Source organism: Calidris pugnax, unplaced genomic scaffold (assembly GCF_001431845.1).
Source record: "Calidris pugnax isolate Ruff unplaced genomic scaffold, ASM143184v1 scaffold16, whole genome shotgun sequence".
NCBI classification, from domain to species: domain Eukaryota; kingdom Metazoa; phylum Chordata; class Aves; order Charadriiformes; family Scolopacidae; genus Calidris; species Calidris pugnax.
In genome coordinates, this window is record NW_015090847.1 from 137,944 (window position 1) to 153,447 (window position 15,504).

General features: G+C 44.2%; 1 protein-coding gene across 1 annotated transcript in view; it reads left to right on the plus strand.

The window, feature by feature from the left end:
* LOC106888688 (transmembrane protease serine 11E-like) overlaps window positions 1–15,504 on the plus strand; it is a 54,904-nt gene that overhangs the window by 8,449 nt on the left and 30,951 nt on the right. Inside the window, exons 2-4 of the mRNA XM_014943090.1 lie at window positions 656–777; window positions 1,475–1,593; window positions 14,392–14,459. Of these exons, the coding sequence (XP_014798576.1) occupies window positions 656–777; window positions 1,475–1,593; window positions 14,392–14,459 (309 nt within the window). The remainder of the gene's footprint in view (window positions 1–655; window positions 778–1,474; window positions 1,594–14,391; window positions 14,460–15,504) is intronic.

Below are 15,504 nucleotides of genomic sequence, written 5' to 3' on the forward strand. Positions count from 1 at the left end.
TGTCAGTCCATCACTTCAGCAAATACTGCTTAAAGCAGTGATTGCCTTTTGATTTTGGATGTAGTCTGAGTAAAGCAGGAACCACAGGCTGGGCTTCTGAAATGTTTTTTTTTGTGTGTCCAGGCTGCTTTGCAGGCTAAAATGGACTGAGCAGCTTGGATAATGTGTATATATATATGTGTGTGTACTATAGAAAGCATGGGATACTTTTTACCAATTTGATTGCACCAAGCAGTTTTGGAAGCAAAGGTGTGTCTGTGATAACTGATTTGTTTAACCAGTTGCAAGCTGCCTACATTACTGTATGAAAGTTCACCTAGCTGAAAAATAAGTTTTATTCTTGCACATTTCCCATCAGGAGTCACATAAGAAAGTGCTTAGTGGGACTCTAATTTGGCCCTAATAAGAACAAAACCCCCAAGCCTTCAAACCCTGTGTGTGTTCCATGACTTCTAGCATATCCCAACATCTGTTTCAAAATAGTCTTGAGTTATGGTTTCATTTTCAAGGGTGTTGGGTGGGAAGTCAATTAATTGCTGCTGGGAAGCATCAGCTGATGTTGAGGGAGAAAACTTTAACTTCATTTTTGGGGGGGGTTACATAGAAAAGGATCTCTTATTAATCTTCTCCCTTTGTTCTTCTTATTTTCCCCCAGAATTCATCAGCCAGCCATCAAAATAAGACAGCTTGAGCCCTGGAAAATCGCTTTAATCGTTATTGGAACAGCAGTGGCAGCAGCTATCACCGTTGGTCTCCTAGTTTATTTTCTGGCATATGGTAAGTTTCACATAACACCACTGTTCCTGTATTTAATGCATTTCCTTTGTGCTTGTTGCACCACACAGTGCTGGGAGTTTGCTTTTCATCAGTCTATCTCAAGCTCCTTTGGGGAAAAACCACCGGCTTCTCTAGAGCTCTCTTTCCTTCCTCATTCAACATCTCTGCAGCTCTCTTAGGAACATTTCCTGCCGCGCAGGATGGTTCAGGGCTGTGGTTTCTGATGGCTTTCACTTGCTTTCGCTCCTTTCGTGTCTTCCTCATGATCAACTTTTGCGATGAGGTCTTCTGGTCTCCCTCATGTGGGTGACAAACAGAGCCTTCCACTTGTCTCTGCCTGAGGCGCTTCTCTGTTCCTTTGCCCTCATCACCCCCTGCCAGGGCTTGGCATTGAGTGGGCATGCAGGCCAGGAAGGAAGGTGGCTGACCAGCAAGATGCAGCCCAAGGTGCTGTTGGTTGCCCACAAACGTAGCTATTGGGGAAACTGGGCTTTTTGTCCCTGCTTGGCTTAGATCACCTAGCTCAACCGAGTTCTTGCTCCTGGGCCTCTAGCTTTTGGAAGTTGTGTTTGAATGAGTTGGATAGAGGTGAAGGCTCATCCCTAAACATCTGGATGTCAGCCAGCCACAGGTGTTTCTATAAAGTGTGTTCATCTTGGTGCTTTGAGTGTTGCCTGTTCCTCTTGTTCCCTTACAGATCAGAAGCTGTTCTATTACAGTGCCAACGTAAAAATCACCAACATCCGGTACAATAACGAGTTGTCCAGACAGTCCTCAGGAAGGTTTAGAGACTTGAGCGAGAGGGTTGAGAGACTGGTAAGTTTGGGCTGTTGTGCCTTTCTGTTATTAAGGACTGCGTGATAATACAAGAGTCGTTAATGCGAAGAGCACGCTTCCAGACCACAGGTGTCTGGTGTCCCCTGAGTCCCCATGGTTAGCAGACCTGGGAAAGGGATAGAAGGAGAGCCATGGTCCTGCTTGGCAGACTGGGCACTTGCCACTCTGCTTGTTGTACCATGTCTCTTTGTCCCTGCAGTGGCGAAGAAGATACTGACAATCATCTCAGCTTCCTCCTGTATCGCTAATAATTTATGTGTGTCTTCTCTTTCCCTGCCCTGAGCCTGGTTTTGTGATTTATGCCCCTCTGTCTCTAAGAAAAGCATGCTTTTACACCCTCTTCTTTACGGGGTGGGGAACTCTACCTGTCAAGCTGTTGCTGTGTGTTGAGAAAACAATACACAAGCCCTTTTCCTGCACCTTTGGTATGTTCTGTTAGGAAACCCTCTTACAAATAGCAGAGGCTGCTGAGTGGCTCTCAGTCATACAGTAGCTATGGAAATAAATAGACACATTGCAATTTCCTTTCTTGTTTTCTCTTTGAGACACTTCCCCGTAGCTGATAATTACAGAGTTCAGCTCTTTACAGCAAGAAGCATGTGATTGTGCTTGTATCTTTTTGTGTTTCATTCATCGGGGTTCGATGTGTATCTCTCACCTCCTGTTTAGCAACCTTGCACAGATACTCAGTTCATAGGACAATCGATGCTTTGCTCCCCGCTTGCATTTAGTTTAGGGCCGTGCCACTCATTCAAAACAAATTGTGAGCTGCGGTGAACATTGTTCAGGAGAAGCAGGGATTTGGCATCTCTTCCCGGCTCCACTGCTGGGCATCTTGGAGATCTTAATCAAGTTGTCCTCTTTTCTGTGCTTGTTTCCTTTCTGCCCTCTTTGCTCACCAGGGACTGTACCGTATTTCCCAAGGTCTGCTCCTGGTGCTTATCTGTACGCGTAGAGCCTTACATAAGCTGCATTTACTTAGGTGCTACCACTTTCCAACTATTACCTAATAATTTCAGGCTTATAACCTTGTGGTATAGGACCTTGGAGAGGGAATGTTCTCCCTGACCAAGAAGAAGATGTTGTGTATTGCTGAGGCAGGAGGAAGGCAAGAGCTGAGGAAAAACACTTCATTGAGTAGTTATATCCCTTTCTACCACTCCATTCCCTCTTCATTTTTCAAAAAATGTGGCTCCTTTAGGAAAGAAACACTTACTTTAGCTAAGAAGTTATTTCAGACAGTGTTCAATGCAGTCAGATTTCCTCGGAACGTGGCTATTAATTTAGATGCTTGAATGGAAGCCAATGCTTCCATTGTCTCCCTGTCTCCCCTATGGGTGTTGAGCACTTCTGACAGTAGTGACAGTAAATACCAGTGCTGGTTGAGCAGTGAGAACTATTATTTCAGAGCATATTAATTGCACCTGATAAGCAACACCATAACAATCATACAGAGAACTGTGTTGCCTTTCCTTCATTCCTGTGACTTTTCTTATGGCTGAATTAAAGAAAGCTCTTTAACTTCTACCCCCCCTCTCTCAAATGTGGTGAGTTCTTTGCTGTAGTTGTAGGTCAGCTGATATAAATGGTCCCTGCCAAAAACTTTAACTTTTTGTGGTTTTAGCTCAAGGTGTTCCATCTCACAAGGATGTATGAGATCGAGACTTGCCCATAAGCTTATTTAAAGTGACTCCATAGACTGATGAATAACAGCGTGTTCCTTGTAGGTCTGATTATCTGCAAGCAAAATGCAGCTTGTGGTGATAAAAATCAAAGCAAGCTTTCCAGAGACAGAAATATCCTCTTGACTTCTTGACAGACAGCTGTCTGAGAACATCTGTGGTTTTATTTTCAGGGTTTTCGCACCATCTCTTTAATAGAGGAGGAGAGAGTTGAGGTTTTTTATCACATTTCCTGATTTGTCTGGATTTACCGAAATCCTTTGCAGGCTTTCCCTGGCTGGTGTCAGGGGTTTGGATGTCCAAGCATTACCATCATCATAGTAGTAACAATACCTTAAGCTCGTGTTGTGAAACAGTGAGTCAATGCAGATAAATGCGATGTCTTTCACAATGCTTGGTGCAAAGTGAACAGAAGTGAATCATCTCTGATAATCAGAAGCATTCAAATTACCTGAGTTAGTTAGTGCAACTCCCTGCCAAGTGCTCCCTTCTCTGATCCCTCCCTGATGAAGCCTCCTTCTGTTTGTCCCCAGAACACCCCTCAAAGGAGCTCTTTTCAGAGCTGATGTTTCACTGGGAAAAATGTTTTTGCTCCCATAGGGAAGTCATCCCATGGTTTCCTTGGGACTGGCAGAAATATGTCCTGATGTTTGCTTTGGTTTCCAGAGTTGAGTAGTAACACCCATGGTGTGAATGACATTCCCGACTCTCTTATCTCATTGAAGGTGGGAGGGAATGCATCGGAGATCATGCCAGAGAGCTGATGAAGCTGGTGCACCAGTCAACATCTCAGGGCTGACTGGAAAGTCTGGAAAATGTCTTGTGGGGTGGAGCTGGGGGGACTGAGGAAGAGATGATGAAAGGTCTTTGCTTCTCGCCTGGCTTTCTGCAAGCGGCTGCCAGGGTTCCCTTTGTGCTCTCTTGAAAAAGCAGACCTGACTGAATGCCACCGTGGAAAGAGATGTTCCAGCTCACCAGAGCCTCCACGTTTTTCTAGCTTGACCAGTCGTTCTTCCCTTGCCAAGCTAAAATACACTGTGCCAGGCTGTCCCCTCTTGCACTGGATAAAAAGGGCACAGTCACAGCCTTAATGGCTCCTTCCCTGAGGAGCCTCTATTTTGTAGTGGGCTCACTCAACGCTTGGCTGATCTGCACAGCTTTTACCCACTGGTTTTCTCCAGCTCCTGCACCAGATTTGGCTTGGTTTTTTTTTTTTCTTCTCCCACAAAATGTATTAATTCTTTCAGATTTCCCAATAATGCCTCAGAGGCCCTACCCTACCCTCTTACTAACAGCGTCCCCCGGAGAGGTTTCCAAAGCCCTGCTCAAAGCTTTGCTTCTTCAGCCCCTCTGGCACCCTGAAGTGTGGAGGGAGCTGAGACAACTGGCTTTAGTAGATCTGGGTGACTGGGATGATCCCATTTACCTACTCTGGGCAGCAGAGTCCCTGTGTGCAGGGAGGAGGCTGGTGGGGCTTTGTGTCCAGTGTGGAAAGTCATTTTTGACCCCAAGGGAAGGGGGTGTGTATTCAGGAGAGCTTGAAATGAGTACTTCATCAAGCCCATCTTAATGAGAATTGTCTCAGCTGAAGGCTGGCAAGTGTCTAGCTGTGACAGAGTAGTAGATACCAAGGAGCCACAGCAGGTGACCTCTTTGGTACATCGCTGGTTGTTCAATAGATATGGACACCAACCTTTACCCTGCCCACCAGTGACTTGCAAATGTGCCTGTCTGCTCTTTTCACCACTACAATAACTTCCTGATACTTTCTCCTAGATGTTATGGGCTTTTCCTTCTTCGAGTACAGCCTCTGCCACCCTTCTCCTTTCTCTGGTGTCTCCCTGCCAAACCTTCTCCTCCTGCCAGAGCTGTTTCCAGCCCTGCTGTTGGGGCTGCTTCTCCCTGTCCTAGTCCGTGTGTCTTTGTGGACTCTTGCGTTAGACACTGCACCCTCCCCTGCTTCTGGGGCTATGCCCTGGCCATTATCCCCTACTCTCTCCTGCTCCCATATGACGGTAAGCCAGGCCGTGGGTTGGGTGGATGGATGCTCCTCAGGTATGAGCATAGCCTGGCTCCCTCCTTGGCTAATTAGGTGGCTGGGGGAGAGGCGAGGTGTTTGTTTTCTCGCCATGACTGCCTCGAGCCATGGCACGGACTGGCATGGATTCCCCCGTCATCCCATCATCCACAAGGCACCAGGGCTCTCCCCGGTGTTTCCACCAACCCAGAACTAACTGCCTGGATCTGGGGCAGAGCGGTTGGGGGTTGTATTAAGGGGATACCTGGGTACTTCCCCTGGGAAACTACTGCTTATCCCAGTATTTCTATTGAAGTAATGGAATTTCATCAAGTAATTATTGCCTCGGGACTCAGTATTGTGTGTCAGGGCATCTCTTGCAGAAACAGACATCTTGCTTCAGTGACTTCAAGCAATAAGAGAATCTGCTGTGTCCTGAAGTACAGATGTTGGGGAAAGTTCTTAATGAATACGGCTCTTGAAGTTTGTCCTGTCTGATTGAACTGGTGTGGATTTAATTTAGAAATAAACTGTGTCTCTACTGGATATGGAGTAGAGGTCTGGAGCCCTCAATATAGGAAGGACATGGACCTGATGGAGCGAGTCCAGAGGAGGGCCACAAAAGTGATCAGGGGGGTTGGAGCACCTCTGCTACGAGGACAGGCTGAGGGAGCTGGGGTTGTTCAGCCTGGAGAAGAGGAGGCTCCGGGGAGACCTAATAGCAGCCTTCCAGTACCTGAAGGGGCTACGGTAAGGCTTGGGAGAGCCTGTGTACAAATGCCTACAGTGACAGGACGAGGGGAAATGGCTTTAAACTGGAGAAGAGCAGATTTAGATGGGATATTAGGAACAAGTTCTTCACTGTGAGGGTGGTGGAGCACTGGAACAGGTTGCCCAGGGAGGTGGTTGAGGCCCCATCCCTGGAGATATTCAAGGTGAGGCTCGACGAGGCCCTGGGCAACCTGGTCTAGTTTGGGGTGTCCCTGCTGACTGCAGGGAGGTCGGACTAGATGACCTTTGGAGGTCCCTTCTGGCCCAGACCATTCTATGATTCTGTGATATTGCAGAGGTACCTGTGACACCCCAGGGCAATGCTGTGGCACAGTTCTGGTGACCGTGCCCGTTCTCGGTCAGTTTAAGGGCTCAGTGATGAGTCCCTGTACTGGAGCTGGTATGGAAGGAGGCAGTTATCTACCTTGGGAGATGATGATGATTTTAGAGGTTGTTAGAGGTTCTCTCACTACAATGGCACTGATGTCTCCTCTGTGCAGACAGGGAACTGAGTTGGAGAGAGCTGAAAGGCCAAATCCATAAAGCCACTTCAGCACCCGAGAAAAGATCCCCAGAGACAGGAAAAAAATGGGCAATGAGGAAGAGACCCTCCTAGTTCCTGTGGCACACTCGGTTTTTATTGCCCCTCATCACAAAACACAGCTGAAAAGCCTGGCAGCAGCGAGTGAGTAGATGAGACCGCTGTTTTATGGCACTTTGTGGCCTTTGTAGGGTTAGATGTGACTCAAGTCCTTCCGAGGAGCAAAAGAGTGCATGGAAGGGAGAGGGAGGTGAAATGCAAACCCCTTCAGAGGCGAGAGCTGGCTGTGAAGCTGGCTGAGACTGTGCACGAGGGGTGTTAGTCACACCTTCCCCGCGGTTGTTAAGGTACAGCTCAGGAGCGTGTGGCTGGCTCCATCAGTGCCTTGTGGTTCTTGGGTCGGGAGGTTTATTCAGTAGGAAGCAGATCCCCAAAGGCATCAGGCTTTTGAAACACTCCTAAAGGCTATTTTCTCTGGGAGACCAGGCTGCGAGGACTAATTTAGGGGTGAAAACTGAATGTGTCCCAAGAAAAGGGATTGTGCTGAAGTTCAAGGGAGTTCACATGACTCTCTTTTTTTACAGCAAGTTGAAAGGTATCTACAAGTATCATGTAGCTTCATTTGCTGTATGTGTGCTGTCCCCCCCAAAAAAACCACTTTTTTCCCCTCTCAGCTCCTGCAATAAAACAAAATTGAAGATAAATTGGGCAGATCACAGAAAGAGAAATTATGGTAGCTGCAGCAGACAACTTTTTCAAGAACTTTTTTCAGTGTCTTCCAGCACCCAGACCAAACTGAGTAAGAATGTTCCTGCTTGTAATAAGTCTCAAAAGAGATTTGGCAGTGTTTTCGGATACAGATCCCAAAATTTAAAGCCTAAGTCCTTATTTAAAGCCTAAGTCCTTATTTAAAGCCAACCATTCCTAGGCTCTGTATGTGTTCCCCAAAGTACTTGCTTAGTACCAACATGAGGTGAAAACAACAGAACTTTTATTGAAAGTTTCTCTTGTTCTTCACTGAAGGCAATTTTATTTAGAAGTGCATCCATAGTACAAAAGCCAGAAAAAAAAGCAGCTTTTTAAATTAAGCTTTTTGAAGACGTACTCTTAATAAAACTCTACCTTTATTCGTATGCAAAATAATGTTTTTAAAAGTTAAAAAAGCCGCACCTTTTTTGTATGGAAAAAAAAAATCTTTATGGTTAAGGAGCATTTTGAGGAAAAAAATAATTGTGAAATAAATGTAGGGCATTTGACAACTTTGGCTTTAAAATCTTTATTTTAAGGGGATGGTTCTGGGCTTGCCCGTGGACGGGCATGGTACAATAAGGGTGCCCTCTACGGGCGACTGGGCCTAGAACCAAAGCAGAAAGCATCCTTCCAGGGGAATTCGGCCAACTGGGAAGCACGGCGACGTAGCAGTGGGCAAGGTGACAGTGTGGTGACTTGTTTATTTAGCTCTGGAATGAGGGGTTGACAGCACTGCACCACCATATGTGCAGGTGTGGCCTGAAAGCTATGGGCGAAACGCTGTACACAGAGAGGAAATAAATCACAGAAAGCGCTCGCATCTCCCTTGTCATGCTTTTTTCAGAAGTTTCCTATTGAAATTAAAAGAAGGAAAAAAACCCCACTGGCACAGGCATTTACTGCGTTGATTTAAAAACTGAGATGCTGTCTTTCTTTAATTTTTGTTTCCAGTTTTTCGTTTTTCCACAGGTCACAGTAGCACAGGGAACTAGAAAAATATTGAGGAAAATACAAAATACTTTTAAATGCAATGTGAGTTGATGCAGTGTAGTGTATGAAGCTGTAGCTTTGTATTTTTCATCACCTGTAAGATTTTGAACCACCAGTGGTTCAAAAATAGCATGAATTTCCAGGATGAAATGGTTACTTATCAACAATATGCCTGATATCCCATTTTTCCTCAAACTTAAATTCAGCGATCCTTCAACTCCATTGATTTTTTGACTTATTAATACAATGTAATTTTCTCAAGTAATAGGCACACAAGCTGATTTTTCTTTTTCATTGTTTTCTTGGTTCATCAAGGCAGAAGGTCTAATAAGCATGTACAAAGCCAGAAAAATCATAAGACGACACCCCCCACTCCCCCAAAAACTAAGTAAATCTTGATTCACATTCAGTGTGTGGCAAGAAAAGTTATAAAATATGCACAAGGAAAATGGATGCGAACTTGAACGTGAAAAAAAGGAATTCAAAATGAAATAAAGGGCAGTTATCAATAGTGTGTGTGATTAAGGGTAGAACCTTATCTTAATTATAGACCCGTGATCCAGAATTATCACATTGTTTATAGGTTATTAAATCAATGAAGTGATTCATGGTGTGAACTGGTGTCACTGAGATCAAAATCTGGCCAATTAAGAGAGTGAGTCTTTAGAACATGGTGTTATCAAAAGGGAGAATCCAAATTCAGTGCCGAACTTGCATGTTCAATGGTATTTGGACACTTGTAACCCAAACACACCACTATTGATCTCCCTGAGATTTCATAAAACTATTGTTTTCCTAAGAGCTAATTGCTCCTGTATTTCAGCTCTAAGTATTGTGTAAAAAAACAGAGGGCGTGGAGTCAATTTCCTGGGAAAAGCATACCTTTTGGCAAAAAAACCCCACCCAAACACACACAACCCCTTCTTTGGATATTGGCCCAGATGCTTCCCTCTCCAAACTTGATTTTCTCTCCAAAAGTTGGAAAATCTCCTTCCTCAGCGGACCAAATTTCAATGGCAGTGTGAAAGTTTTAGGAAGCTAATTATGGACAATTGAAAGCGGGGAGTAGGAATGGGAATACTTAGGTGACCTTAATTCCAGCAGTCACTATTACATGGCTATAATGAAACTCTCATGCCATTACATGCCTTTGAAATTGGTTGCACTAGGCAGAAGCATGGTACTTTAAATCCTGACGTTATCCCATGTATTAGTCCTCTTAATTTCTTTTATCCAAAAGACCAATCTTTTTAGGAACTACTCTATAAGGTCAGTGATTTCTCTTTTGCAGCTGACACCTCCAAGAACCATCCAGATGAGCTCCTTCTGTTAGTCCAAAGTCAGATAGAGCTTGCTGACATCCCAGCTTTAGCAGTACAGTTAGTTTAAACTCTTTGTAGAGTATCTCTTTGCAGATGTATGAGATCATATTGCTTTTGCCCGCCGGGACGGCATGCTGTATTTGTCTATGAATGCTTTCTGATCTTCTGGTTTGCTGGAGGCCCGTGGATCATTACAGTCAATCTCCTTCAGGTCCCTTTTCTTCCCCTTGGGCAAACACTGTGGCTGTGAGGCTACCGCTGCCAGTAGTTGGTATCTCTGTTTCTAAGGGGGGTGTGATGTCCACATCCTGGTTTGGGAGCGTGCCAGGTTCAGTTTTTTGCTGTCCCTGTCTGTCTTTCTCCTCTTGCTTGCTCTCTCTCCCTCTTATCTCTGGTAGGTTCCCAACTAACCCCTCAGCTGAAACCTGCATTTGTGTTATGGTTCAGTTCTGGAGGTCTCAGCAGGTTGAGTTGTAAATTGGATGCAGCTGGCCAGCAAATTGGATGCTAGGTACAGAATTAACACAACTGATTAGGGTTGGACTAGATGATCTCCAGAGGTCCCTTCCAACCCCATATCATTCTGTGATTCATATTTTGTGATTGCCACAAAAATGAAGAGAGTCCCTGAACCAGGTGGTATGTTCCCATTAATATTTATGGTCAAAAAGCTCTAAAAAAATCACTAATAATAGGCTTTACATCCTAAAGAGCTAGTAAGGCCAGAGGAAGTAGTTTGAGGGTAGCTGTTGAAGGACTCACCTGGCAGCAGACAAAATTGCAATAGCATTGAGCAACAAGAGGATTTGTGCTCCCAAACCTACTGAATGCTTTTGAACATCCCACACAAGGAATTCAGCGGGCTCAGCAGAGATTCCAGAGGAAAGTTCTGCCGAACTAGATGTAAGATAACCTTTTTGATAAATCCTCTTACCCCCGTGCGCCGTGGCAGAGCAGTGTGTGAGGTGGGGGAAAGCAAGGGCTGGCACAGCAGCACATCTGGGCAGACCCAGCTGCACATCTGGGCAAGCCCAGCTCACGTCAGCTCTGTCCTACACTGGGATGTAGGATCCCTGTCGCATGTGACCTGCTTCCAGAGCTTGCAGGGGGGGTTTTTTGGGGGTCCCAGGGAGGCAGGGCACTCTGGGTGATTCTGAAATGGTGAAGATTTTAGCAGGTTGCTCACAGGCCTCAGAGGGTTGGCCATGGTGTGACATGAGGAAAAAAGAAGGACAGTGATGAGACTCAAGATGGGGTTGGAAAACAAGTCTTGTTCATCACGGTGTAAAGCAACTTCTTGCTGCAAGGAACAAGGAAGAACTTCCTTTGTGGCTGAGTTTGTACAGGTGGGAATATTTTTCCCTCCTATTGCATCTTTGGTACTAGCCACTATTAGTTACTATATCAGCATAGATGGACCAGTGTTCAGGAGTGGTGTCCAGTTTGTGTTAGAAAATTATACTGCATGGAGAGAAGTTTTGTAAAAAGGAGAGAGGATACGAAATTAAATTGAGGAAATACCAGATGGCATTAAGTTAAACAAGCCAGCTACTACTGACTTAAAGAAAATCTTGTTTGGATGAATGCTTAAATAAAGGCTGTCAGGAAAATGCTGCTCACTTGAAAGGAGCAGGACTTGGCCCTTGTTTAGGAATGCTTATAAACCTTGCCTGCAGCAGCCACGGTCACCATTGCAGTTGCTAGACAAGGGCCAGGAAAACAAGTGAGATGCACTTAATCAGTGGTGAATTTAAGGGATCTGGTCATGACAGCATCACTTTTGAGGCGCTGCGATCAAAGAAAAATGCTTAAAATGAGTGTAGATGGTTCTCCCAGGCAGTGTCACCGAGTTACCGGACAAAGTTCCAGTTGCTTTTGCTTCTAGGCATGTGACTCAAGCTGAAAAGTAAGCTCTAAAAAGGCTGGAAAGAAATATTTGCTGTTTGATATGGGTGTGAAAGGCTTTACTAGGAGATGAACGGTAAAAAACATGAGACGGAACATTAATCTTTGAAAGTTATTATCCGAAGGCATCTTGCCACGTTTTTTCCTCTTACATAAACTCTGTATGAATCCAAAGATTATTGCTAATAATTCAGGCTACCAAAATCCTCGTTGAAGGAAAGAGGAGATATGGGCCATATTCATATCTGTCAAACAAATTCATCAACAGGTGATAGAGGCCACAGTGACGAGGTTTGGCTAGCATGGCTCTCCTGATAAGATACAGCAGATTAGAAATGTAAAAAATACCAGGTCAAGTCTGAAGGTGTTCAGGGCCCTGCAAGGATCACTGGAAACAAAACCACTTTCCAATTGTTTTTTATTTTCTAATCTATTGGCAATGTAATACTCAGGGAAATCTTAAGGAGAGGAAAGTTAGTGGCAGTATGTAATAGAAGTGGCTACTTTCTCATTCAGATATGAAATTGTGAAAGGGAGATAAAAGAAATCCAGTAATTTTGGTATCATTTTAAAGCACGTGCTTACTGTTCTCTCCATCTCTTTTGGACTGAATTTTCTGAAAACAATGTCTGTTGCTGACAGTTGCATTTGGATCCTTTAGATCCATTTTGTAAGAAGTACTGTGTGTAACAGTGTTTTGTCAGACACCACTGGAAATCTTTGTCTTTGTGGCTGTATGTTCCTGATCAAGCTGTATAGAACAGTTGCATTTGGATCCTTTAGATCCTTTTTGTAAAAAGTACTGTGTGTAACAGTGTTTTGTCAGACACCACTGGAAATCTTTGTCTTTGTGGCTGTATGTTCCTGATCAAGCTGTATAGAACATCTGGGAAGTGGTCCAGGGTGAAGAGGAAAAAAAAGAAAGCTGAACGTGTCGAGAGCACAAAAAACCCACAATCACACGAGCTGCTCAGGCTGTAGCAAAGATACACAAGAGAAGGGGTGTCAGAAGTAAAGATCCCTGTTACCTGCTGCAGGAACGCAGGTGGAGAGTGTAGCAAAACCTCTTTTAATCTCTGAGGTGAGACATTACAGATAGCTTGAAAACACAATTGCAGGAGGAGATAAAGAGCAGTCCCTGTCTCAAAGATCTCAAAAGTTCTCAGCCCGAGATAGCACGTGGCATCCATCGCTGCATCCTTCTGCTTGCACAATAACACTGTGACAGGAACAATAAGCAAATGTTATCATTAAAAAAACCCAAAACCCAAAAAGCTTTCTTGTCTGAGGGCAGATAGTTATGATAACCAAGGGGGATGGTTGTGGGACAGGCTGCAAGATTACAGGAAACAAAATATTTTTGTTTTCTAACTGTGTGCCTCATAAAATGCAGCAGTAGCAGCTGGGGATCTGCAAAGTGCCCTGACAGAGTGCGTTCTGCAAAGATACAGTAGCTTGTCACAGTTGATATATTGGTAGCAGCTGGGATCTGCAAAGTGCCCTGACAGAGTGCATTCTGCATAGATACAGTAGCTTGTCACAGTTGATATATTTTTTTCCATAGAATTTTGTCTGTTCCAAATACCTAAGTAATTCCAGATAACTTCTGGTAACAGCAAGAAAAAAGATCAGCTCAATGCATGAGCATTAAGAACTTTTTTTTTTTTTTTCCCCTTACTGATGTATGCTTAAAATCACCTTAAAATAATAAAATGTGCACTTTTCATCTTGAAATTATTCTGCTTCAGTACCACTGTGTAATGGCATGAGACTGGAAAGAGGGGCTTTGGGGGGAATCATCCCAGATTTCATGTTATATGCTCCTTTCTGTATCTGGAAGATTTTGACACACTAGAATTTTGAGCACCGTTACTTTTTTCTTTCCTTTGGAAGACAGAAAATACGGAGACCTGGCTAAACCAGACAGCCTTTATGGGCTAAAAACTATGAAAAAGAGAACTTGTGTGATTTTGTGAAGCGTTTCTATGTGGTTTTTCCTGTAATGCATTTGATGTTTACAGGATACGTGCCATGTATTGGTCTTGCTCATAGAAGGAACTGCATAACTCACTAGTCACTTTGCTGTTTCTCAACACTCCGGTAATCCTGAGCCTGGCTGAATTCCTGGCTGAATTTCATGCCATGCTATATCACACCGTGCCGTCTCAGACCGATCATGCAATCTCGAGACAACCTTCAGCCCAAAGCAGGATGTGGTTCAGCAGGCACCGGCAAAGATGTGTCATTTGAGGACTGATTCCTCACGAGTCCCAGATTTCTGATTTCTGATGAGAATTGCTTGGCGATTCCCCTGGGGTTTGGGGGCATAACTTCAGACCACTGGTAGCTTTGCTATAGATTTCTCTAGGACCAAGGGTAAGTGCTGTCTCAGAAAAGACCCTGAAAAGAGAGGGACAGGTGCTGTATCCTTTCTGTAGAGCATCTCTAGGAGGCTGTGCTTTGAGAGGTTGCAGCAGCGTGTTTCAAGGGTGTTTATAAATATCCCTCCTTATGCCTGGGAGTGGATGGGATGGGACAGCACTATAGTGGCCCACTGATGTAGTCATAGGATTATTTAGAAAAATGAGTTAACTTTTAATGACGTGCCTCAGGCCAAATGGGAAACAGTTAGGAAAAGTCTGTGGCCAATGTTGTCTAGAGGCTGGGCTGGATTATGTTTCTTGGCTCTGCAGTCTGTGAGTTTGTAACTGAATGCTATTTTCTGAATGCTCCTTCCAGCAATATGTCCATTTCCCTCCTTTTTTTCCTTGTTATCTTATATTTCTCTTTTTTCAACAGATCGACAAGACATTTAACAATTCCATTTTAAGGAAAAAATACATCCGTTCACGCTTAATCAGAGTGAGGTATGTGAGATTATAATAAATGCACACAGCTGAGAGAAAATTAAATGTACACCAAGAGCATCTAGCCAGCCATTTGATCTAATTCAGTAAAGTGTATTTTATGTAAGACAAGAGCACAATCCCCACGTGAGCATGATCTGATCCTGAACTACTCCCTCCTTTGATGCAGAAGACTGCAGTCAGTCCAAATTCCATACACATTTGTGTTCAAATCTTGAGCAAGCTTTAGCTAATAAAGCAGATTAACTTGAGCTGTCTAAAAATGAAAAGCATTTTCAAAACTAGCTCCTTCACTAGAATGCATTTTACTGCTAGTATTGCTACTGTGCTGGGCTTGTCAAGTAGAAAGCAAGCATGGCTCTGCTGGTTCAGAAGGTGCCACTTGTCACTGTTGTGTCTCCAAGAACAGGCATAAGTAGGTTTTTGGGGAACCAACAGTAGCAGGGCAACAGACACGTACAACAACTGCTTCTCAGGATGCTCCCCACCTCCAGCTATTTACCACTTGGGATCTTCTGAAGTGGTTGTGCTTTGTTTAGTAGCCCCTTGGTGGAGTTCTTTTCCAAGGACTTGTCCACCTCCCCTGGACTCTTGAAATTCGTGCACCTCAGTCCTTTAGTAGGGTGTTACTTGTGAAGAGCCACCTTCTTTGGATCGCTCAGTGGCCCCTAGTTCTTGTGCTGGAAGAGGTGACGAAAAGTTGATCTCTCTTCCATCTCACCATGCAATTAGTGGTATCGGACACTCCCATCATCCCTTTTCTCTCCTGTCCCCCGTGAGCTCTACTCTTTTTTTCAGTTGTAAGTCCCAGCCTCCTCAGCCATTCTTTGCAGGAACTGTTCCTTGTCACCCCACTTTGTATCTCTTTCAGGTCTGCCACCCCTGCTTTTTGAGATGAAGGGGTCAGACCTGTGGTTGAGATTATCATTGAACAATGGGGTTGGTTTTTTTCTCTTTTATTCTCTGTCTATTTGACAATAATACCTAAAGTTGGATTTGATTTTTTTTGATCAAGTGACCTTCTTACAGAACTGTCTATTGTAAT